Here is a 27,147-nt window from a genome sequence, read left to right on the forward strand (position 1 = left end):
CTTCTTGGCATTCCACAGCACATCTGCCCGGGCCGCCACCTCCCAGGGGTTGCTGAAATCTGCGTCGGACAGCAGCAGGCATATGTCCTCGGGCAGTTGCTCTAGGAACGCCTGCTCAAACATGAGGCAGGGTTTGTGTCCTTCAGCCAGGGCCAGCATCTCATTCATTAATGCTGACGGCGGCCTGTCTCCCAAACCATCCAGGTGCGTTAAACGGCGTGCTCGTTCGCGCCGTGAGAGTCCGAAAGTCCTTATGAGCAGGGCTTTGAATGCTGTGTATTTGCCGTCCTCCGGGGGCGACTGTATAAACTCCTCAACTTGTGCAGCTGTCTCCTGGTTGAGGGAGCTCAGCACGTAGTAGTAGCGAGTGGGCTCCGAGGTTATCTGCCGAATGTGGAATTGTGCTTCTGCTTGTTCGAACCATAATTGGGGTCGCAGTGTCCAGAAGCTTGGCAGTTTTAACGAAACTGCGTGCACAGATGCAGCGTCGGTCATCTCTGGTCCAAATATTGTTTGGGCCGTCAGGGTCACCAATTGTAGCGGTGTGCTACACACAGCGCTAGACTAACCACATGGAGTCGGTGAGTTAGAGTTGCGATGAAAGAGATTTATTCAAACTTCGCGGCCTGCTTTAAAGCCTTCCCGTTCCCGCCCTCCCTGGGGCGGGACTGCTGTGGGAAATGCATATTCCCAGACCCTTTCTGCGCACAGGATTTTCCCCCTGCTGGTGAAGATGGCCTGGCGCCCTTTTTGGGGCTGGCCCTCTGCCTGCGCGCGCTGTTGTGAGCCGGTTCGTGGGTGCCAGAAAGTGGGTCGCCACGATGTCTTGTTACAGTTGTACAGGGTGCTAATGAAACCATAGCGAGAGTATTGTGTACAGCTTGGTAATCTTATTCAAGGAGGGATACACTTGATAACTACATTAATAATGTGGAATAGTGGGCTTTCTCATGAGGAAGAATTGAGCAGGTTGGATCTATACTCATTGGAGTTTTGAAGAATAATATTGAAACATATGATAATCTGAGTGGAAATAAAAAATCACTGCTGGTGTTATATATCTGCAATAAAACTAGAAAATGCTCGAAACACTCAGCAGGTCAGGCCACAAAGAAACAGAGAGAACTTTTCAGTTATAAGTCCCTTTGTCAGAACTGGGAAAGCAAAAAGAGCAAGTTAGCTGCACATCATAGAGAAGGTGAGGGAGAATGGACAGGATAAAGGAAATATGACTGGTATGGTGTGATGGGGGTCACCACGGCGAATAATCTATTGAGATTCTGAGTGATTTGGGAATGTTTATACTGAGACGATATTTCCTTTCTACGGGGTAATTTTGAAACAGAGTGCATTGTTTTTTTAGAATTAGTGATCCCATTTAAAATGAAGATTAGGAGATTTTCATTTTCTCTCAAAGCATCATGAATCTTCAGAATTCTCTGCCCAAGAGAGTCTCTGAGGATACTCAAGTTTGAGGGAGACAGAATTTTGGTCTACAATCAAGGATTTTGAGGAATATCAGGAAAGTGACATTAAAGTAAAGGTCAGGTCAACTAAGATCTTATTGAGTAGTGGAGAAGGTTTAATATGTGATAGGATCTAAACTTTTTTCTCATATCCTTAAGCACGCGCACGCACACTCGCACTACACTCAGAAAGGCAGCATCCATCATTATGGACCCTATCCCCCAGGACATGTCCTCTTCTCATTGCTCCCATCAAGAAGGAGGTGAAGGAGCCTCAGGACATACAGTCAACGTTTCAGGAAAAGCTGCTTCTCCTCTGCCATCACACTTATGAATGGACAATGAATCCATAAACACCATCTCAGCATTTTTCCCACTCTCTTTGCACTACTTATTTACTTTATCTCATATAGACTTCTTATTGTAATTTGTAATTATTATTATGTATGGCAATGTACTTCTGCTGCAAAACAGCAAATTTTGTGACATATGCCAGTGATATTAAGCCCGATTCTGAGAATTTGATTGCAATCGAGATCTAAGTCAATTGGAAAATAATGATGGAAATTCCACAATTGTTGCAAGTACTAAACAAACTGGCTTGTTACAAAATGTCTTCAGGAATCACCCATTATGAAAAGGTCAAGAAGAAACTAAAACTGCCCAATTGTTTAGCCATGTCTTTAGGTGTTCCCCCTGACAGGTCACATTGCAAAATGCAAAAGGCAGTGAGTGAAATCCAATATCAAAATCTCAGTATCATCATAAAGAAGAGATTTCCACTCCTGCAGTTCAGGAATAATTATTGACTTTTGTGCTTGGCTCTTAGCCTTCCCTGTTGGAAAAACATGCAGGAGATTTGAATACACGCTGCAACTGTTTATCAACATATTTAATATTCAAAATCACTTGCAGAATACTACATATTTCAGCTTCTAGCAGGGAAAGCTCCCACCTAAAAGGTGGAGTTTCTAAGTGAGTTCACATGTAAGGTATTTCATAAAACATAGAACAGTACAGGCCTGTACGGGTCTTTCAGCCCACAATGTTGTCCTAACCTATATAAACCTACTCCAAAGTCAATCTAATCCTTCTCTCCTATACTGTCTATAACCCTCCATACCTTTTTTACATCCACCTGCCTATCTAAAAATACCTTAAGTGTTTTCATTACAGTATATCAGCCTCTATGATCATCCCTGGCATTGCATTCCAGGCACCAATTATTGTCTTTGACATCTCCAGCAAACTTTTCACCATTCGCTGTAAAAGGATAACCTGTGGTATTGGTGCTGCTGTACACTTTATCTATGCCTCTCCTAAACTTATACAAGTTGCCTCTCATTCTCCATTGCTCCAAAGAGAAGAGCCCTAGCCTGCTAAACCTGTCTTCATAAGATGTTCTCTAATCCAGGCTGCATCCTGGTAAATCTCCTCTGCCCCCTCTCTAAAGCTTCCACATCCTTCCTACAATGAGATGCCTGTAAATGAAGACAATACTGTTAGTGTGGTCGAGCCGGGATTTTATAGAGCTATAACATTGTCCTGCAGCTTTTGAACACAATCCCTGACCAGCACACCATACACCTTCTTAACCACCTGATCTACTTGCATGGTAACTTTGAGTGACTTTGGCCTTAAGTTCCCTCTTTTCCTCCACACTTTCATTGTCATTACTCCTCCTTTTCTTGACACAACTGCAGAGGAGCTACCAACTCCAAATAAGTAAGTTACTTTACTGCTGCAAGTTACCCCTATTGAGTGGGAGAATAAAGTTGGATTGTTGTGGGATAAACAGTGGGCAATAAATGGATGCTGGCCTGGAGCAAAGCCAATTAGAACGTATTAAAGGTCAGACACACAGTCTCCAGCCAATGACACTGGAATGCAATATTTGAATTGGTAAGGAATACAGACTCTTCAAGTGTGCTGGTGGTGGTAACTCAGTAGGACACCAACTATCACAGATGTGTGGTGTCCCACGGACACATGGAGATTCGAAAAGGGACTTACGAGGAACACGTGGCTAGCAGTAGAAACTCCTTTTCAACTGGTATTACATTCTCTTTTCTTTGACTGTTCATGGAAAGTCAGGAAAACTTAGTTGTGCCCACAAGTATTGGTTGTGTAAGTTCACATGCTCTTCTGTGGAGACAATAAAAGTATTTGTCGGTAAATACAGATTCTCTCTGTGCCTAACTGATCATTATTACAAGGGGTGATAACCTGTAGATTTATTGTGCATGGAAGTTGTCCCGGAGCCACGTTTCTGCAAGAGCAAGCCCACAGCAGTTTTCATCTCACACAAGGGCAGATGCAGACAAATACAATCCTCTTTGTCATTCACTGAGTGAACACTGGAGGGCAGCACCAAACACAATACAGTACGGAATCCAGCGGCACACAGCCAATTTCAGCATCTTCTTCCCTAGTGACCCTAAGGCACAAAGGTCTCACCTGAGCAATAATCGAGGCAACGCATCTCCCCAGCCGTCGATCTCACCAATGAGACAGTGAACTGGACTTGCCATATTCTATGTTACCAATGCCCAACAGGGTCTTGTGATCACAACAAAAACATCCAAGACAATCACCAGCGTCCACTGGTCCACACTCTGTGTGCTGCCTCTGACATCTTCTTCCCTAGGTAGCTGAAGCAGGCTACTACTTGGTGCACAAGAGATCCAGCTCCATCGCTGTCGAGCAACACACCAGCAGGGTAGACCTATAGTGCTTGATATTCTTAATATCCAGCAGCATCTTATGATCATGAAAAAGATGTAAAGAAAGAATAATTATACCTTTGTTTGAACGCAGAGAGGTGGCTGCATCTGAGCATTTTGCCATCTTCCCGGAAAGGCCCTGTACATTGCTGTAATGCTCTATGTTCAATCTGCCAGCCAATCAACCACTCTGAAATTCACTCAGTCCAGTCTGGTCACATTTACTCTTTAGGAAGTGGCCTGAGCAAAGGCAGCATCACAGAAGTATACATGCATGTGTAGACATGTTAGGCAATGGAGAATAGTCACAAACTATGTTACAAAATGGAGAACTAATTGGGATTTAACCACATTATAATTCTGTATTCTCAGAGACAGAACTGACAAGGTGGCTCTCTGCTTTCAAACTGGGGCAGTTTCGTCTGAATACATGAAGTCACTGAATACCTCACGTGGTCTGTACACACCAGCTGTGTGGTGAAAAAGGCACACCAGTGCCTCTTTCACCTCAGACAGTTAAGGAAGTTTGGTATGGGTCCCCAAATCCTAAGAACTTTCTACAGAGGCACAATAGAGAGCATTCTGACTGGCTGCATCACTGCCTGGTATGGGAACTGTACCTCCCTTAATCGCAGGACTCTGCAGAGAGTGGTGCGGACAGCCCAGCGCATCTGTAGTTGTCAACTTCCCTTGTTTCAGGACATTTACAAAGACAGGTGTGTAAAAAGGGCCCAAAGAATCATTGGGGACCCGAGTCACCCCAACCAGAATCTATTCCAGCTGCTACCATCCGGGAAACGGTACCGCAGCATAAAAATCAGGATCAACAAGCTCCAGGACAGCTTCTTCCACCAGGCCATCTGACTGATTAACTCACGTTGATTTGAGTGTATTCTATGTTACATTGACTGTTTTATTTATTATAAATTACTATGATTGCACATTACACATTTAGACAGAGATGTAATGTAAATATATTTACTCCTCATGTATGTGAAGTATGCAAGAAATGAAGTCAATTCAATACTAGAGCCATAGTTATGGCTTAGGATGAGAGAACGGGGTGGAGACTCACGAGGCTGCAGATTCTGGAATCTGGAGCACCAACAAGAAGCGTTGGATTCCAGCATCTGTTGTCTCCTACACCACCGTAAAGTGGAGAGCCTTAGCGGACCAAGCAGCATCTGTGGAGGGAAATGGCTATTTGATGCTCTTGACCATGCTCTTCATCAAGGTGGGGAGATAGAGGGGAGATAGCCAGTATATAGAGATGAGGGGAAGGAGCAAAATAAGAGTTGGCAAGTGATCGGTGGATCCAGGTGAGAGGGATGCTAAACGGATGGAGGAGGAGCAATAGAGGTTAGAGGTGACAGATGCAGGTGCCAAAGGACTGTCAATGATGCAATCTGATAGGAAAGTAAGGTGATACGTGGAATCAAAGAAGGGAGGTCAGGAGGATAGATGGGAACAGTAGAAAGAGGGGACCTGTAATGAGCTCTTCCAGTTTGTGCAGGGAACCAGAAACCATCGGTCTTTGAGGTTCTCAGGGCAGCTGAATTGGTTAAATGTTGTTTAAAGAGAGTTGATAATCGTTTAGATTTCCTTGTGTTTTTTCTCCATTGACTTGTTCTTTGTAATGTGCTCTCCTGGTGCTTTCTGTTTAAACCTGTTTAAGTTTATTTTGATAGGCTCAGGATTCCATGTTACTCGTTCCATTTTTAACACCATTCTCCCCTTTCTCAATATCTCTATCTCCCTCTCTGGAGACAAACTGTCAACCGTAAGCTTTTGTAAACCTTTGAATTCCTGTGGTTACTATGACTATACCTTTGCCCACCTTGTCTCCTGTAAAAATGCTATTCTGTTTTCTCAGTTCCTTCATCTTTGCCACATCTGTTCCCAGGATGAGGCTTTCCTTTCCAGAACAAAAGAGGTGTCCTCCTCCTTCAAAGAAAAGGGATTCTCATCCTCCAACATTGATGCTGCCCTCACCAGCACCTTCATTTTCTGAATATGCCCATGCTCACCCCATCTTCCTGCTACTTTAACAGTGATAGAGTTCCTTTTGTCCTTACCTACCACCCCATGAGCCTCCCCATCCAACACATTATCCTCTGCAACCCCTGCCATGAAGGGATACTTCCACCAAACATGTCTTTACCTCCCACCCTCTCTCCAATTTCCATGCAGATAGCCTAAGTGCAACACCTGCCCATTAACCTCCTCCCTCCTCTCTATTCAGGACCCCAGACAGTCCTTGCAGTTGAAGCAACACACCACCTGCGAATCTGCTGGGGCTGTCTATTAAGCCCAGTGCTCCCGATCTGGCTTCCTCTACACTGGTGAGATCCATTGTAAATTGGGGGACGGCTTTGTCACACACCTCCACTCCATCTGCCAAAATTGAAACTTCCTGGTGATCAAACATTTGAATTCTGATTCTATTCCCATTCTGACATGTCATTCCATGGCCTCCTCTTTTGCCAAGATGAGGCCACCCTCTGGGTGGAGGACAACATTTTGTATTCCTTCTGCATAGCCTCTGACCGGATGGAATAAACATTGACATTGCCTTCTGGTAATAAAAAATCTTCCCTTCCTTTCCCATCCCTTCCATTCTCCACTCTATCCTCTTATCTTTCCTCATCTGCCTATCACCTTACCCGGGTTCCCTCCTCCTTCCCTGTCATCTATTGTGCACTCTCCTCTCCAATCCAATTCCTTATTCTCCAGCCCTTTACTTTCTCTACCCACCTGGCTTCATCTGTCACCTTCTAGCTAGCCCCCTTCCTTTCCCCTACCATTTTATTCTGGTGTCTTCCCCTTCCTTTCCAATCCTGAAGAAGGGTCTTGGCCCAAAACGTTGACAGTTTATTCGGTTCCATAGATCTTGAGTTCCTGCAGTATTTTGTGTGTCTTGCCATCTTACTCATAGTACCTTAACGGATGCCTGAGTCACGCTAATCGTGGGGTCCTAGTTTTGAGAATGTTATGTCTCATGGTGTCGCTCATCTAAGCCACCGATGTCCTGTTGGAATTATTATGAATAAACTTTGGTTACTGTCTCTACATCAGCACTTACCTCCATTCATGGGGTTGGATGAACTAGGAAACTATCTCATACGAATACCCTCCTTTATTCAGCAAAACCTGCAGTTTCTCCCCACTGGTAATAACAATAAGCCTTTGAGCTTCTAATGGTGGTAGGTCCTCACCTACCACCCCACCAGCCTCCGGGTCCAACATATTATTCTCCGTAACTTCCGCCACCTCCAACGGGATCCCACCACTAAGCACATCTTCCCCCCCCCCTCCGGTTTTCCGCAGGGATCACTCCCTACGTGACTCCCTTGTCTATTCGTCCCCCCCATCCCTCCCCACTGATCTCCCTCCTGGCACTTATCCTTGTAAGCAGAACAAGTGCTACATATGCCCTTAAACTTCCTCCCTTACCACCATTCAGGGCCCCAAACAGTCCTTCCAGGTGAGGCGACACTTCACCTGTGAGTCAGCTGGAGTGATATACTGCGTCCGGTGCTCCCGATGTGGCCTTCTATATAATGGTGAGACCTGACGCAGACTGGGAGACCGCTTTGCTGAACACCTCCGCTCTGTCCGCCAGAGAAAGCAGGATCTCCCAGTGGGCACACATTTTAATTCCACATCCCATTCCCATTCTGACATGTCTATCCACGGCCTCCTCTACTGTAAAGATGAAGCCACACTCAGGTTGGAGGAATAACACTTTATATTCCGTCTGGATAGCCTCCAACCTGATGGCATGAACATTGACTTCTCTAATTTCCGCTAATGCCTCACCTCCCCCTCGTACCCCATCCGTTATTTATTTTTATACACACATTCTTTCTCTCACTCTCCTTTTTCTCCCTCTGTCCCTCTGACTATACCCCTTACCCATCTCTGGGTTTCCCCCCACCTTGTCTTTCTCCCTGGGCCTCCTGTCCCATGATCCTCTCATATCCCCGTTTTCAATCACCTGTCCAGCTCTTGGCTCCATCCCTCCCCCTCCTGTCTTCTCCTATCATTTTGGATCTTCCCCTCCCCCTCCCACTTTCAAATCTCTTACTAACTCTTCCTTCAGTTAGTCCAGACGAAGGGTCTCGGCCTGAAACGTCGACTGTACCTCTTCCTAGAGATGCTGCCTGGCCTGCTGCATTCACCAGCAACTTTGATGTGTGGAGCTTCTAAGGGATATGGTTCTTGAATGAAGTTTCACCATTTGGTTTTCCCTTGACGTACTCCGTAGGCTTTTTAAATTATTTAATCTCTGGTAAAAGAGGACACAAATCTTTTGTCCAGTCATGTTGGAAGGTATAGCTTCAAGAACAGAGGGTGGTCATTTTAAGATGAACAGAGTAGGAATTTCTTCACACAAAGCATGGCGAATCCCGGAATTCGCCATTCCAGATGGTATTTAACAAGGAGGTAGTTAAGTTTTCAAAAGGCTCTTGAGATTCAGCACAGAAGAGGAGTTGAGACCAACATACATTCAGTGGCCACTTTATTAAGCAAGTACACCTTGACGCAAATATCTAATTAGCCAATTATGTGGCAGCACCTTAATACAGAAAAACATGCAGACATGGTCAAGAGGTTCATTTGTTGTTCAGACCAAGCATCAGAATGGAGAAGAAATATGATCCAAGTGACTTTGACTGTGAAATGTTAGTTGGTGCCAGATTGGGTGTTTTGAGTATCTCAGAAAATGCTGATCTCCTGGGATTATCACACACAGCTGTCTCCAGAGTTTACAGAGAATAGTGTGAAAAACAAATAAAGATCCAGTGAGTGGCTGGAAACATGTTGTTAATGAGAGAGGTTCGAGGAGGATGGTGGTACTGGTTCAAGCTGATAGGAGCTATCAGCAGGCATCTACATACAGATTAATATTTATGAGAAAAGTACGTCAAGGGGAAGCGATAATATGGAATAAAATTAATTGTTGGTATGTACTGCTGAAAGAGTCCATTAGAACTAAAAGGGAGTTCTGGAGAATTATATAAACAGTAATAAAGACCTTGAAGTTAATGTGCAATATAAAATAATAGAACTTGGCAAGAACACTGGTGATGAACATGCAGAGCTTTGCAAAGCAGAAGTAGAGACTTAAGGCTGTGAAGAATTGACGAGGTCAGGGGTGTTGTTAAGAACTTGTGAGAAATTCTTCCTTATAATGATATCTCCTAGTCTGATTGGTGGGCTCGTCTCTGTTGGAAATGAATTGCATCAGTGTTTTCTTCCTTTTGACTAGTTTTTGGGGAAGATATTATATGTTTCACAGCAACCAAGATCAGATAAGCGTCCTACACTCCATCCAGAGGAAGGTTTTCAGCAGTAGTAGTGCAAATCATTCAAGTTCCCCTAGGAGGTTATTCTGATGCATGACTTTGTTTACCATGGACAGCCACCACATGATACTTGCCAAATCAGGGTCAGAGTCCAGTGGCATAGAGTGCAAGATGTCTGGGGATCTTTCACTGCTGCACCCGTTCTCCGTCACTGCCGTTGTGATGTGTCATCATCTCCTGCCTGCTCCACCACTGAGGTCTTAGTTGGATTGCTCTATGTCTGAAGCCTCCTCCTCCATCTTACCACCATGGGTGATCCCAGCTGCATATGGCATCTCTTTGGGATCTCAGGAATTCACAAGTCATTTTACCACCCCAAGGTGTCGATCCTTGGAGAAGAAGTATAGGGGAAATGACATAATCGTTAAGTTCAGTAAACAGAAAATGCAAACCTTCCTCAGGAAGATCGACATCCCTGGATGTCTGTACAGCCATTAAGTGGAGAAAGGTGCGGTGTTTCATTTTGGTTGAGTGCATCAAATTGTTTCTGTTATGAATAAGCCAAGACTCTTTATTGACTCTGTATCTAATATGTGTTCCTTTCTTCTTGTTACCATCTATAGTTGGGAAAGTTTCAGCTGAGTTTTATGTCATTCGCTGCACACTCATCTCGAACTCTTCTTCCTCTCTTGCAGTTGTTGTGCTTTACATTCAAGGGATTGGCAGCAAAGAATGGCGAGAGGTGAGCTATTATTTTATAATCTCATGTATGAGATAAAATAAATGGATTTATGGAATGCATGATATAGAATTTACAGATACATCATATCTTTGGGATGTCTGCTGGTATTTCAGGATCTCAGAACTTTCCATTCCAGAGAAAGAAAATAACTTGTGTTGCTGGCATGAAATGGTACTAATCCCAAATAACATAGCGTTCATTAGTGAGTGAGGAAATTAATGGCCAGAAATGGAAGGTTCTGTTTTCATCAAAGAATGCTTTAGTTTCTGATTCAGAAGTAGGTATTGGCAAAACGAGTTTGAATGCTTGCTGACTGAATATGATGAAGATTCAACTGGACAAGTTACTTACAGTGGTCTGTTTGTGATGACTGTTACAGTGATTGCCAGTGCTGAAGGATTAAGCAGGCTCTGGGGCGACATAGTGGTACAGCAGGTCCACCTGCACCCTCACACTTTCAGTGACCCAGGTTCAATCTAGACTTTTGGGTGCTGTCTGTGTGGAGTTTATACATTCTGTCAGTGGATTTTCTCCCAGACCCCTAAAACATCTGATGGTAAATCACCTCTCATGTTTAAGTGAATGGTGGTAGCAGATTACAGGAGAAATATATGGGGGTCTAGATTGCCTTGTGAGCTTTTATAGATTTGATGGGTTGAATGGACCCCTTTGTCATTATTTGAAGAGTGAATGTGCAGAAGGTTAAAAGATTCAGTTTCTATTACTCTATAGTACATAGGTTTGGAAAAGAAATTAGTGTTGAAAAGAAGCAGAAAAGGAAACACAGAGCTGTGATCTATTAATCTGAACAGTTTGTTTGTTTGTTTATTGATTGATACAATCTGAATAGGCCCTTCTGGCCCTTTGATCCATGCTGCCCCAGCAACTCCCAACAACTCCAATTTAACGGGACAATTTACAGTAGCCAACTAACATACCTGGTACATGGGACTGTGGGAGACAACTGGAGCACCCGGGGAAAATCCACACATTCTATGAGAAGGACTTACAGAGATTCCTTCAGTCAGAGGGTGGTAAATCTGTGGAATTTGTTGCCATGAGCAGCTGCGGAGGCCAAGTCACTGGGTGTATTTAAGGCAGAGATAGATAGGTTCTTGATTATCCAGGGCATCAAAGGGTATGGGGGTGAAAGCAGGGTAGTGGGGATGACTAGATGAAGTGGATCAGCCCATGATTGAATGGCAGAGCTGACTTGATGGGCCGAATGGCCTACTTCTGCTTCTATATCTTATGGTCTTATGGTCTAAGTCACTGGGATTGAAGTCCAAGCTCCGATGCCCCAAGCTGTAATAGCGTTGCGCTAGCCACTATCCTATCATTGGCACCCTTTTAGCCTGTTTGCTGGATAGAAAGAGCCTTTCTGTGTCTTCAGTTTCCCTACGTCTGCTGTGGTGTTAAGGGAAAAATAAGAAAGTCAAAAGTCTAACCCCAAGAGCACTGGGGAGAAAAGAACAAAGGAAGTTTGGTATTGATACTGGTTTCTTATTGTCACATGTACTGAGATAAAGTGAAAAGCTTGTCTTGAAAACTATTGATACAGATCAATTCATTATACAGTGCGTTGAGCTGGGAGAGGTAAAACGGTAACCTTACAGTGTAACGTGTAGCAGCTACAGAGGAAGTACGGTGCAGCTAAACAGTGAGGTGAAAGAGCAGAATGAGGCAGAAGCCAAGACTTCATCTTATCGTTCTAGGGAACCATTCAATAATCTTAAAACATTGGGTTAGAACCTGTCCTTGATCCTTCAGGCTTTTATATCTTTGGCCCAATGGGAGAGGGTGTATGGGGTGGGTAGGGACTTTGATTATGCTGGCTGCCTTGCTGAGGCTGCAGTAAGTATATAAGTTGTAAGGCAGTCAAGATTTAGTGGGGTTATCCTATTATGACAGGTAAAAATTTATTAGAAAGGATTATTACTGCCATGAATTATAGTTAATCCACATCTGCAGGCATGGAAAATGCCCAAGATAATTAAAGAATGTATTGGAAAATGAAACCTGTTTTATTGGTTGACAGCTAATTAGCTGAACTGGCTGTGGGTTCTTCATGTTTGTGTGATTACCTAAAATCCAATTAAGTGTTTAGGAGAATTCAGGAGAGTATGTCAGTTTAAAAATAAAAGTATTTTTGGCAGCAGTAGATCAGTGGTGAATCTATACGTTGTGTAACAGTATTTTCACTTTTTTGAGGAATGTAAAACAGATTTCTGCGGTTTCATATTTGCAGGTTTGCTACTGATTTCATCTTGATACAAAGCTTTTGAGAGACTGTATTATCATGTTAGTGGTGTTTATATAACACCTGTCACAAACGTTTGCATCCCACAGGCAATGTAGCACTTGTCAAATGCTGTAATATATGGAGACGGTGCTCCCAATTTACGCGCTACAAATTCCAACAAGCAATGATAAAAGAAATGACTGCAAAGTCTGATTAAGTGATTTTGGCAGACAGATAAATATGCGGGAAGTCATAGCAGAATGGAAATCTGTCTCAGGAGGAAGATCAGGTCATATTAATGTCGCCAGCTTGTGCATTTTTCCCAGAACTCCATCCCTCACCCACCCCTCCACTGTCACTCTGCTATCTGTCCATAGAATTACCATTAGCAGATGAACCAGGTGAAATGGAGACATCGCTTTCTCCTGTATTAGGGAGAGAGAGAGAGAGAGCCTGTGGTATGTCGAATACCGGGTGAACAATGTACTGCAAGACTGTGTCCTTACTGTTACTTTTGCTGCATGCTTGAGTGCTCAGTTCTGGGTGCCAATGCTTTTTTTTTGCCGGTGGGGGGAGGGGGGGACTGTGCTCACTGCCGCTTACGTGCGGTGGCGGGGGGGAGCTTTGGGGTTCTAACATTTAACTGTCATTCATGGGGCACTCCTCTGTTTTCGTGGATGGTTGCGAAGAAAACGCATTTCAGGATGTATATTGCATACATTTCTCTGACATTAAATGTACTTTTGAAGTATTTGAAACATCTAATAAAACATTAGGCAAAACAAAAGCCTGACCCCAGTTCTGTTCCCGGAACATTACATCTATCTCCCACACTGGTTAACTCCCAGAAATTCTTTGGGATTCTCTTGTACTGTGCCATGTAAATGCAAGCTGTTGTCAATATTATTTCAAATTCCAAATCCATCTGGACTCCAGCACAGTTTTACCATGTACTCTCACAACAATCTGTGACAGAATAGGAAAGGCCTATTTAACTCGTGCTACTTACTTGGCAGTGCAATCCCATTGGCCCTACTAGAATCATACAGTACAGTACTAGTTCTTTCAACCCACCTATTCATGCTGATTATGCTGCTTATCTACTCTAATCCCATCGGTATTTAGACCTGTATCCTGCTGTACCTTTCCCATCTGACTACCAGTCCAAATGCCTTTTAAATACTGCACTAGTATCCATCTCTACCACCACCTTATTTTAGATAATCACCACACTCTGTGTGGGGCAGAAATTTGCCCCTCATATCTCCTTTAAGTTCCTCTCCTCTTACCTTAAACCTGTTCCCACGAGTTCTACAATCCCCCACCCTGCGAATAAAGATATCTGACTACAAATTTGATCTATGTGTCCCACAGTTTGACAAAGCTCTATAAGGTCACCCCTGAAATACCTATGAGATTAAACCCAGCCTAATCAAACTCACTTATACCTAAACACAAGAGGTTCTGCAGATGCTGGAAATTGAACAATACACACAAAGTGCTGGAGGAACTCAGCAGGTCAGGCAACACCTATAGAGAGGAATAAGCAACCAATATTATGAAAATGAGACCCTTCATCAGAACGATGATGAATCTCTTCGATATTTTTTCTACCGCACCCCTCACATAATGTGGTGGCCAGATCGGTACACAATCTGCGAAGTGAAGTCTAATTAATGTTTTGTATTGCTACAATGTGAAGTCCCAGCCCTGAGATGCATTACCCTGGCCTGTGAAGGCAAGGATACCAAATGCCTTCTTTACTACCTTGTACACCTGTGTCAGCACTTTCAGCAAGCTATAGACTTCTACATCAAGGTCTCTCTGTATATCAACAGATAGTCTCTTAGTCTCTGCCATTTACTATATATGTCTTTACACAAATTTGAATGCCTAATGTGTACTACCTCACACTTGCCTTGATTAAATTCCATCTGCCACCACTCCACCAACTTTCTAGCCGACCTCATGTCTGCTGCATCCTTAGACAACCGTCTTTCCTATATATGACTTCTATATCTTGTCTTCTGCAAATTTGCTAAACAGACAATCTACATTCTCATCTAATTCATATACATGTATAACAAACAACATGGCTCCCAGAAATGATCCTTGCGGTACACCACTTGTTACTGGTTTCCAGTCTGTAAAGCACCCCTCCAACACTAACTTTGGCCTCCTTTAACCAAGCCAGTTTTGGATTCAGTTTGCCAACACAAATTGTGCGTTAACTTTCTGAAGCAGCCTACCTTGCAGGACCTTCTCAAAAACGCAAATAAAGTCCACATAAACTGTGTCTGTCACTCTGCCTTTCTAGTTATTTACCTCCTTAAGTGCGAGCTCAAGTTATTTTGTTGTCTTTCAACCGTACACATGTATAGCGCAAAGTGAAACAACTTTCCTCTGGAGTAAACTGCACAACACAGTACATATAACACACACACATAACACATAAAGCCTTATTACCAAGAATAAATTACCAAATAATAAGGTGCATATACAATACAAGTTAAAAGGTAAAAAGTATAATGCTACTGGGGCTGCATACATGATGAGAGCATATGATGAGATTCATACATGGTGCAGGGACTTCAGTAATCTCAGGGCCTGGAGGAAGAAGCTGTCTCCCATCCTACCTGATGGTAGGGGTCAGAGTGTTGGTTGGGCAGATGGGAAGGATCACTAACAAAGACAAGGGTGCTGCGTATGCAATGCTTCTGATAAATATGTCTAATGGGTGGAAGAGAGTGCTCGATGATCCCCTCAGCAGCCCTCGCAATCTTTTGTAGCATAATGGTCAGATGCCTTGCAATTCCCATCCTAGATGGTGATACAGCTGGTCAGGACATTCTCGATGGTGCTGCTGTAAAATGGGATGGGTGGAGCCCGGCTCACCTCAATCTCCCCAGGAAGTGGAAAACTCAGATTTGTAAGTCTTGCACAAAACCATGCTGATTCCCCCTAATCAGTGCCTCATTTTTCCAAGTGAATAAGTTCTGAACCATCCCTTGGCCCCCAGGAATCTTCTCCAACAACTTCCCTATACTGATATGTAACCTCTTTAACCCCACCTGACTCCCGTTGTCTAGGGTGAATCGCCGTCGACCCCCTGCCAAACAGTGTCAACGCTTGGTGCAGGACAGTGTGAGACCCCCAAATATCAGCCGCGACACCAATATCAAACAATAGACAAAGTACGGGTAATGAAATATACTTTATAGCAATCCGTAATGATGGGTTAGTAGAAACAACTAAAAGTAAAGGCGCTAAATAAGTAAATTTATCAGTGTTGTGCACATATTATTTTAATACATTGGAGCTCACGCCTCTGATTCCATCCACCATGTCCTTCTGAGACTTCGGCCACCATCCGAACCGCTGAGGTCCGGTATCTGCCGCCCTGGAACCGCGGTCTGTTCCCACATGTACGTCCTCTCCACACGCCTCCCGAGAAAGCCCGCGATCCTCCGCTCAGCACACATGTACAAGATAGCATAACATGACTTCCATTGGCTAGCAAATGAATACAAGTTCCATTATCACTAACTATAATCCAAACATGCTGCCACAGAGAACCCCTTACTCAGCAGTTAACAGTACAAGAAGCCATTTTATTATAACACTTCAGAAAAGCCATTTTATAATAAGCAATTAACAGTTAACAGTCCATCTAATATTACTGAGAACCCTACAGATACAAGTCTCATTGGCCTGTTGTTTCTAGGCTTATCTCTACTACCCCTTTTAAAAAGGAGACAACTTTTGCCATCTTCCAGATTTCTGGTATCTATCCATGGCTAATGAAGGTGTGCAATCTCCTGCCATCATTGCAAGGTGTGAACCATTTGAAAAGAACAAGTCTCGTTGGGGCTGAGTCGTAAATTGAAGTAGCGGGTGAGGGAGATATCATTGTGAGGCAGGAGCCATTTGAAAAGAACAGATCTCGTCAGGCATGAGCCAATAAAAACTGTTGGAGCAGGCCAATATTAGAACGGGAGGCTTTCACTCAACAAGCTTGGACAAGCACAGGCAGAGGTTCTAAGTATGTTTCTAGCAAGTGTTCTCTCTTTCTTTGTCTGTTAATACATAGTTAGTGCACTGAGAATGGGTATAGATGTAGTGGTACGTTCTTTGTGAGAGATGTGGGAACTCTGGGAGCCTTCCCATCTCCCTGACAGCTACACCTGCACAAGGTGCATCGAGTTGCCGCACCTTAGGGACCAGGTTAAGAAACTGGAGCTGCAGCTCGATGACCTTTGGCTCATACTGGAGAAAGAGGATGTGATGGTTAGGAACTACAGAGAAGTCATCGCCTGTAAGTTGCAGGAGGCAGGTACGTGGGTGACCGTCAGGAGAGGGAAAGGGTATAGGCCCCCAATGCAGAGCACTCCTGTGGCTATGCCTCTCAGTAATAAGTATAGTGCTTCTGGTATTGTTGGGGGGTGGTTTGCTTACATAGCAACCAGGTGTCTGGAACTAAGTCTGGCTTTCTGGCTCACAAGGGAAGTGGGGAGAAGAGGAGTGCTGTAGTGATAGGTGATTGGAGAACAGACGGGAGGTTCTGTGAACATGAAAAATACACTCAGATGGTATTTTGACTTTCAGCTGCCAAGGTACGGGATACCTCAGACTTGATCCACGGCATTTTAAAAAGAGAAGGTGAGCATTCAGAAGTCCTGGTACATATTGGTATCAATGACATACTGTAGGTAAGAAACATGAGGAGGTCCTGAAGTGAGAATATAGGGAGTTAGGTAGAAAGCCGAAAAGCAGGTACTCCAGGGTAGTAATTGCTAGATTGCTGCCTGTGCCACGTCCCAGTGAGGATAAGAATAAAATGGTTTAGCAGATGAATGCATGGCTGAGGAATTGGTGCAGAACACAGGTTTTCAAATTTCTCAGTCTTTGGGATCCCTTCTGGGGAAAGTATGACCTGTACAAAAAGGACTCGTTACACGTGAACCCAAGGGGGACAAATATCCTTACGGGTAGGTATGCTAGACCTGTTGAGGAGGGTTTAAACTAATTTGGCAGGAGAATTGGCACAAGAAGGAAAGGGCAGAGATTGGGGTAGTTGGTATATAAGTAGATGCAGTGTGTAAATGTGAGACCGTGAGGAAGGACCAGCAGATGATGGGGAAAAATTACAGTCATTGGTGTGAGTTGAAGTGTAACATGTGGACAAAATTGATAAAGGTGATAAGTGCAGGACTGAGAATAAGGTAGATGATCTTGTAGCACAGTTAGAGATACGATCGGAAGATGTAGAATTCTTGTAGAGTTAAGAAACTGCAAGGGTAAAAATACACTTATGGGAATCATACACAGGCGTCTGAACAGTAGCCAGGATATGCAATACAAATTACAATGAAAAGGCATGTAAAAAGAATAATGTTATGATAGCCAAGGGGGATTTCAAAATGCAGGTAGATTGGGAAAATCAGGTCGGTGCTGGATCCCAAGAGAGGAAATTTGTAGAGTGCTAATGACATAGCTTTCTAGAGCAACTTGTGGTTGAGTCCACTCGGGGAAAGACAATTCTGGATTGTTTATTGGGTAACGTATCAGATTTGATTAAGGAGTGAAAGGTAAAGAAGGCAGTGATCATAATATGATAGAATTCATCCTGCAGTTTGAGAGGGGGAAGATAAAGTCACATGTATCAGTTTTGCAGTGGAGTAAAGGGAATTATAGAGGTATGAGAGAGGAACTGGTGAGTTGATTGGAAGAGAACATGAGCAGGAATGATGGCAAAGCAGCAATGGTTGAAGTATCTGGGAGCAATTCAGAAGGCACAGGATAAAAACTCTATATTCCAAAGAAGAAGAAATATTCTAAAAGGAGGATGAGACAACTGTGGCTGACAAGGGAAGCCAAAGATATCACAAAAGCAAAGGAGAGGGTATATAATATAACAAAAATTAGTGGGAAGTTAGCGGACTGGGAAGCTTTTTAAAACCAATGGAAGGCAACTAAAAAGATCATAAGGAGAGGGAGGGAAACATCGTCGACTCAGACCACGAGAGGCCTGCGCTGGGCACTTTCATGCCCCACAAGGCTCAAATTGGAAGTCTGTGTGGGGCGCCACTCCTTATAAAGACACTAGAGCAATGTGTGGTTAAGTGTCTTGCTCAAGGACACAAATACGTTGCCACAGCTGAGGTTCGAACTAGCAACCTTCAGATCACTAGACGAATGCCTTAACCACTTGGCCACGTGCCCAACACAAGGAGATCATATGGAGAGAAAAAATTAAATATGAAGTAATCAGTAAAGTAAAAGAGATTACCAGAAATTTTTTTCAAATATATAAAGAGTAAAAGAGATGCAAGAGTGGTGATCAGACCATTAGAAAATGATGCTGGAGAGGTAGTAATGGAGAACAAAGAAACAGTGGATGAACTTAAGTATTTTCCTGTAGTCTTCACTGCCAGAAATTCGAGAGTGTCAGGGGGTAAAAGGTGAGTGATGTTGCTATTACTGAGAAGTTGCTTGGGAAACTGAAAGGTCTGAAGGTAGATAAGTCATCTGGACCAGATGGGCTACAACCTAGGGCTCTGAAAGAGGTAGCTGAAGAGACTGTTGGGGCATTAGTAATGAACTTTCAAAAATCACTATATTCTGGAATAATTCTGGAGACCCAGAAAGTTGCAAATGTCACTCCACTCTTTAAGAAGGGAGTGAGGCAGAAGAAAGGAGGTTATAGGCCAGTTAGCCTGATTTCAGTGGTTAGGAAGATATTGAAGTCCATTGATAAGGGTGTGTTTTCAGGGTACTTGGAGGCTCTTGATAAAATAGGCCAAAGTCAGCATGGTTTCCATGAGGGAAAATCTTGTTTGATAAATCTGTTGGAATTCTTTGCGGAAATGACAGGCAGGAAAAGCAAAAGAGAGTCAGTGGATGTTCTTTACTTGGGTTTTCAGAAGGCTGGTTAACAAGATAAGAGTACATGGTATTACAGGAAAGATACTAGCATGGCTAAAAGATTGGCTGACTGGCAGAAGGCAAAGAGTGGAAATAAAAGGATTCTTTTCTGGTTTGCTGCCAGTGATTAGTGGTGTTTCACAGCTGTTGGTGTTGGAACCACTTCTTTCCACATTATGTCAATGATTCGGATGACGGATTTGATGGTTCTGTGGCCAAGTTTTCAGATAGGTGGAGGGACAGGTAGTGCTGGGAGTCTGCAGAAGGATTTAGACAGATTGATTGAACGGGCAAAGAAGTGGCAGATGGAATATAATGTAGTGAAGTGTATGGTCATGTACTTTGGTAGAAGGAATAAAGGCATGGACTATTTTATAAACAGGGAGAAAATTAAAAGTTTGAGGGTCAAAGGGACCTGGGAGTTCTTGTGTAGGATTCTCTAAAGGTTAACACGTAGTGTGAGTAAGTGGTAAGTGTATTTCCTATAGTGGGTGAGTCTTGGACTCGAGGGCACATCCTCAGAATAGAGGGACATACATTTGGAACAGAGATGAGGAGGAATTTCTTTAGCCAGAAGGAGGTGAAACTGGAATTCATTGTCACAGACATCTATGGAGGCCAAGTCATTGAGTATATTAAAAACACTCCGCACTAATCCTAACCTTGTTATTAAACCCACCGATAAGGGGGGTGCTGTTGTAGTCTGGCGTACTGACCTCTACCTTGCCAAGGCACAGCGACAACTCGCGGATACCTCCTCTTATTTACCCCTCGATCGTGACCCCACTAAGGAGCACCAGGCCATTGTCTCCCACACCATCACTGACTTTATCCGCTCAGGGGATCTCCCATCCACTGCTACCAACCTTATAGTTCCCACACCTCGCACTTCCCGTTTCTACCTCCCACCCAAGATCCACAAACCTGCCTATCCTGGCCGACCTATTGTCTCAGCTTGCTCCTGCCCCACCGAACTCGTTTCTGCGTACCTCGACACGGTTTTATCCCCCCTTGTTCAATCCCTTCCTACCTATGTTCGTGACACTTCTCACGCTCTTAAACTTTTCGATGATTTTAAGTTCCCTGGCCCCCACCGCTTTATTTTCACCATGGATGTCCAGTCCCTATATACTTCATCCCCCATCAGGAAGGTCTCAAAGCTCTACGCTTCTTTTTGGATTTCAGACGTAATCAGTTCCCCTCTACCACCACTCTGCTCCGTCTAGCGGAATTAGCCCTTACTCTTAGTAATTTCTCCTTTGGCTCCTCCCACTTCCTCCAAACTAAGGGTGTAGCTATGGGCACCCGTATGGGTCCTAGCTATGCCTGCCTTTTTGTTGGTTTTGTGGAACAATCTATGTTCCGTGCCTATTCTGGTATCTGTCCCCCACTTTTCCTTCGCTACATCGACGACTGCATTGGCGCTGCTTCCTGCATGCATGCAGAGCTCGTTGACTTTATTAACTTTGCCTCCAACTTTCACCCTGCCCTCAAGTTTACCTGGTCCATTGCCGACATCTCTCTCCCCTTTCTAGATCTTTCTGTCTCTGTCTCTGGAGACAGCTTATCCACTGATGTCTACTATAAGCCTACTGACTCTCACAGCTATCTGGACTATTCCTCTTCTCACCCTGTCTCTTGCAAAAACGCTATCCCCTTCTCGCAATTCCTCCGTCTCCACCACATCTGCTCTCAGGATGAGGCTTTTCATTCTAGGACGAGGGAGATGTCTTCCTTTTTTAAAGAAAGGGGCTTCCCTTCTTCCACTATCAACTCTGCTCTTAAACGCATCTCCCCCATTTCACGTACATCTGCTCTCACTCCATCCTCCCGCCACCCCACTAGGAATAGGGTTCCCCTGGTCCTCACCTACCACCCCACCAGCCTCCGGGTCCAACATATTATTCTCCGTAACTTCCGCCACCTCCAACGGGATCCCACCACGAAGCACATCTTTCCCTCCCCCCATCTCTCTGCATTCCGCAGGGATCGCTCCCTACGCAACTCCCTTGTCCACTCGTCCCCCCCATCCCTCCCCACTGATCTCCCTCCTGGCACTTATCTGTGTAAGCGGAACAAGTGCTACACATGCCCTCACACTTCCTCCCTTACCACCATTCAGGGCCCCAAACAGTCCTTCGAGGTGAAGCAGCACTTCACCTGTGAGTCGGCTGGGGTGATATACTGCGTCCGGTGCTCCCGATGTGGCCTTTTATATATTGGCGAGACCCGACGCAGACTGGGAGACCGCTTTGCTGAACATCTACGCTCTGTCTGCCAGAGAAAGCAGGATCTCCCAGTGGCCACACATTTTAATTCCACATCCCATTCCCATTCTGACATGTCTATCCACGGCCTCCTCTACTGTAAAGATGAAGCCACACTCAGGTTGGAGGAACAACACCTTATATTCTGTCTGGGTAGCCTCCAACCTGATGGCATGAACATCGACTTCTCTAACTTCCGCTAATGCCCCACCTCCCCCTCGTACCCCATCTGTTACTTATTTTTATACACACATTCTTTCTCTCACTCTCCTTTTTCTCCCTCTGTCCCTCTGAATATACCCCTTGCCCATCTTCTGGGACCCCCCCCCCACTTGTCTTTCTTTCCGGACCTCCTGTCCCATGATCCTCTCATATCCCTTTGCCAATCACCTGTCCAGCTCTTGGCTCCATCCCTCCCCCTCCTGTCTTCTCCTATCATTTTGGATCTCCCCCTCCCCCTCCAGCTTTCAAATCCCTTACTCACTCTTCCTTCAGTTAGTCCTGACGAAGGGTCTCGGCCTGAAATGTTGACTGCACCTCTTCCTAGAGATGTTGCCTGGCCTGCTGCGTTCACCAGCCATTTTTATGTGTGTTGCTAAAAACAGAGGTTGATCAGTTCCTAATCAGTCAGGATGTCAAAGGTTATGGGGAGTGGACAGAAAAATGAAATTGAGAGGGATAATAAATCAGCCATGATGGAATGGCAGAGTGAACTCGATAGGTCAAGTGGGCTAATATTGCTCCATGCTGCCACGTTAACTGTGCCCTTTGGTCCTAAACTCTCCCACAATAGGAAACCTCTCCACGTCCACTCCATCGAGGCATTTCATTATTTGATTGAGATCCCCCTCACCCTTCTAAACACCAAAGAGCACAGGCCCCGAGCCATCAAATGCTCCTCATACATTAACCCGTTCATTCCCAGGATCATTCTCATGAACCTTCTCAGGACCCTCTCCAATGCCAACACATCCTTTCTAAGATAAGGGGCCAAAACTTCTCTATATTCCAAGTGTGGTCTGACCAATGCTAAAGCCTAAGCATTACATCTTTGATTTTATATTCTGGTCCTCTTAAAATGAATGCCAGGAGGTTCGACTCCAGGCTGGTTAGATGAAGAAGAAAATTGATGTGGGCCCAGTTCAAGAAGGTAAGTAGAAGGCTTGGGACCTGCAAGCTGCATAGAATGTGTGGGGTTAAGCAAGTAGGAAAATCTCCCTATACGTTTAGTTAGATTCAGATTCATTTATTTATCAAACGTGCATCAAAGCGCTGTGAAATGTGTCATTTGTGCTAATAACTAACTACACATTCCGCTGCCAACATAGCATGCCCACAATACTCAGCAGAGCAACACAAGCAGCAACAACAGAACAACAGCAAAAACAAAATAACAAAAGTAAAACAAACCCTTTTTCTCCTTCCCACGCACCCACTTACACACAGACAGGTCTCTGAACCCAGAGCAGGCCACCACTAGGACTCTTTAGTCCCTGTCCCAGACTTGCAATTTTGTGACATCTGGAGTCCGACTTCCAGTACCGCACCTCCCCTCACCCCCCGACCCAGTGGCCTCAACCATTGGGGCTGACTTCAGTCTTTGATTTTTGGGCATCAGTGTTCTGCATCAACCCCAGGACTTGCAGATCAATGGACTTTGAACTCTGGACTTGCAAGGGCTTTTAACTCCACGACTTGCCGACTTGGCCCAGAATTACAGACCCGCAGATGTCAAGTGTTTCCAGTCAGGCCAAGATGTCTGGGCTGCCGAATTTGGTCTTTGACCTGCGGACATCAGTTCCATGGACCTCTGATCACGGGATTCATTGACTTGGGGGGAATTCACTGACCTGGGAGGAGGATCACTAGCTTTCATCTACGAGGCAGGCCGAGCCGACTTCCATCCACAGGGATCGCTGGCCTTCTACGGCGTGGCATTCAAGCCTGGACTCTGGCTCGGGCCCCTGATTCCTCATTTACTGTCCCTAACCTCTAACTCCCCTCATCCTTGTCTCTAAACCCTAACCCAACTTGCTTTGCTGCCCTCCAAGACCATCCCTTCAAACCTAAAATAAACACGTCTGAACCTCAGCCGAGACTGCAGCTTGGCGCCACCTTGACTGGAAGGTTGCATGTTTCTTTGCAGAGCATGGAATTAGTAGCTGCAGTGAGTGTCACTGTGGATATTGCCCTTTGTAGTAAGTATACGGGGTCTCCAAAGCTATGCACGTCTTGTAATGTATTTGTGGTCTGTTTTCGTACTCAGAATATTGATACGATGCAGATCTGGCCAGCTTAGAGAAACATTTCAATTCAGGTGAAATAGTTCACGAGCATCTCCATCACAGTAACTTGGTGAATATTCGCTGTTTGTAAAACACAGCACGCCCTTCATTAACACAGTAATGAACAACACATCCATATCACAATGCTTCAAGGCATCAGTTCGTGGCATCTTTCACTGTTACATACTGATTGCTATGGTCTGCTCATAGTGTCACATGGGTTAGAGTAACCCCTTCATTGCAATGTATACGCTTCAGTTTAACATGGTGATCAGGATGTATTCTTGGTATAAGTTATGACAGTACATCCTTCACTGTAGTAGTGGTAGTAGTAGTGAGATCGCTCAAGTCCAGTACAATGTTCTCCCAAGGGTTCATTCCCTTAATGGAGAACACCTCTGCATGACGTTGTTTAATCTGGGGAGGCCCATGCACAGGCAGTCACCACGCTGTCCTTGACAGATCGGAATCAGAGTCTAGTGGCATGGAATACAAGACACCGGGAGATCCTTCACTGCTGCAGTCTTCCTCCACCTTTGCTACCAGTGAGATGTGTCATCATTTTCCACCAGATCCACCACTGAGGTCGGGGTTGGATCGCTCTTTGTCTGGAACCTTACAGACAGTATTGCTCTCGGGATCCCAGGAACTAGCAAGCCTCTCCACCATGACAAGGTGACAATCCTCACAGAATAATACACTTCCCTCTATGAAAGTAATATGGACAGATGTGTCAAGGGCACATTGTAAGTGTGGGCATTGTAATGGAACTTGTAACCTCTACAATAATACCAGTTCTACAAATCGCTGTGACAGTATTTTAACAATGCCTTCAATATCTCTATAAAATTATAGATAAAACTATGGTAAATTGGGTAAGACACTGACCAAGGCTCAGTGTCTTACCAGATTTCAAAAAATAGTGTTAACTTATCTGCTTGTTTCCTGCATGTTCGCTCGATTCGGCTACGCGAACTACACCTACAGCAAACAGTCACTTGCGGACATGCACCAACACAGTTTTGGACTATCCATTCAATTTCGACCACTACCTCCAGAGCTAGTAAGGTCACCGCGGACCTGCATTCAACCTGCTCCGACTGGAAGGGTCCGGCGCCGGCGTTGAGACCGTAATCAAAGACAGGGAAAGCGTGGAGGTTTGCATGCTAGGCTAAGGCTAAAGCCCAATTTATACTTCTGTGTCAAACGTACGCCGTAGGTACCGTGTACCCTAGGCCGTAGGGTGATGTGCACCTCTCCAAAAGTGTAACCTGCGTGTTGCGGCGACGCAGACCGCAACAACTGTGATTGGTCCGCTTGGTAGTATTGCATTTCCTCCTACGCATTTCTGGTTGCTTTTCTCCGCCATGTCGGTACACTGATGCGAAATAAGTGGTTGGAGACGATGAACCAAATCGTCAAATCGACCTGCCAACATCCGAAAATATTTGAAATGCATTTCCTTGTCCATGTCTCTCATGAAGAAACTCAACACAGTGGCATAGAAACCCCAGCGCCGACTAGCATTTTGGCGGTGAATTGCAGGGCGATGCAGACACAACTACATATGTTCGCTATGGCATAGAGCCATGCAAAAGTATAAATCAGGCCTACGGCGTAGCACGTACGTGCAAGTATAAATCAGCCTTAAATCCACACCGGCCAGCGCTACCTAGCATGTTCGGTCTCTGATGAACAAGCTGGATAAACTAAAGACTTGCACCCTCACACAAAGAAGGCTTATGGATTGCAACGTCATGTTTTTTACGGAGACGTGGCTAAACAGTGATGTCCCAAACAAGGTGGTGGAACTGGAAGGGCGCACGGTCTTCAGGGCTGACAGAGCTGCAACAGTGACAGGTAAAAGTCGGGGAGGTGGTTTATGCATCTACGTGAATTTATTATCCTGGTGTACTAACTCTACCATTAATGACACTTATTGCTCTGCTGATCTGGAATACCTGATTATTAAGTGCAGACCTTTTAATCAACCATGAGAGTTTACATGCATCATTGCTGTTGCAGTTTATGTACCACCAGATGCTAATGCTAAAGTAGCCATGAAAGACCTGAGTGTTGCTATTAGCAAGCTGCAGACATTGCATCCAGACGGAGCCTTTATTGTTGCCGGGGACTTTAATCATTGTAACCTACGTACCGTGCTTCCAAGATGTTACCAAAATGTATCATGCACCACAAGGGGTAATAAAACCTTAGATCATGTCTACACAAATGTGGCTGACGCTTACAAAGCCACTACCCTCCCCCACCTGGGTCAGTCCGACCATCTTTCACTGTTTCTGCTTCCCAAGTATAGCCCCGTCATTAAACGTGTGAAACCCACAATGAAGACTGTTAAGATCTGGCTGGAGGGTGCTGACTCTGCTCTTCAGCACCAATTCCAGCACACAGACTGGAGCACGTTTGCTGCCCATGCCACCACAGACTCTCAGATTAACATTGATTTATATACCAACTCTGTCCTTGAGCACATCAACAAGTGTGTAGATAGAGTGACATCACAAAAACAAACAAAAGTTTTCCCCAATCAGAAACCATGGATGAACAGAGAAGTTCACCTCCTACTCAAAGCCAGAGATTCAGCCTTCAGGTCTGGAGACTGGGAGGCTTACAGCTCAGCCAGGGCCAACCTGAGGAGGGGAATCTCTCAGGCTAAACACATATACAAACAGAGAATCGAGGAGCATTTCAACTCCTCGGACCCCCGGCGCATGTGGCGTGGCATACAGGTCATTACAGACTTCAAACCACCTAGTACTGTGCCCCCTTCCAGCTCTGCTTCCCTCCCTGATGAGCTCAATTACTTCTACACTCACTTTGACCGAGAGAACAAGGAGGTTACCCTCAAAGCGGATCTCCCACCTGGTGAACTGTCTCTCTCACTTTCCACCTCCGATGTTTGTGCCATCCTGAGCAGGGTGAATGTACGGACGGCAGCTGGTCTGGATGGAATACCTGGCCGTGCGCTCAGAGTCTGTGCAGGGCAGTTGGCCGGGGTCTTCAAATACATTTTTAAATCTGTCCCTGGCACAGGCAGCTGTCCCCACGAGCTTCAAGATCGCCACCATCATGCCAGTGCCGAAGCATTCCACTGCCACGGGCCTGAATGACTTCCGTCCAGTTGCACTCACCCCCATCATTGCAAAGTGCTTTGAGAGACTGGTTCTA

At 44.8% G+C, this 27,147-nt stretch overlaps 1 protein-coding gene across 1 annotated transcript in view; it reads left to right on the plus strand.

The window, feature by feature from the left end:
* LOC134356672 (copine-9-like) overlaps positions 1-27,147 on the plus strand; it is a 585,942-nt gene that overhangs the window by 90,702 nt on the left and 468,093 nt on the right. Inside the window, exon 3 of the mRNA XM_063067690.1 lies at positions 10,194-10,240. Within this exon, the coding sequence (XP_062923760.1) occupies positions 10,194-10,240 (47 nt within the window). The remainder of the gene's footprint in view (positions 1-10,193; positions 10,241-27,147) is intronic.

The sequence above is a fragment of the Mobula hypostoma genome, chromosome 15 (assembly GCF_963921235.1).
Source record: "Mobula hypostoma chromosome 15, sMobHyp1.1, whole genome shotgun sequence".
In the NCBI taxonomy this organism is placed as follows: domain Eukaryota; kingdom Metazoa; phylum Chordata; class Chondrichthyes; order Myliobatiformes; family Myliobatidae; genus Mobula; species Mobula hypostoma.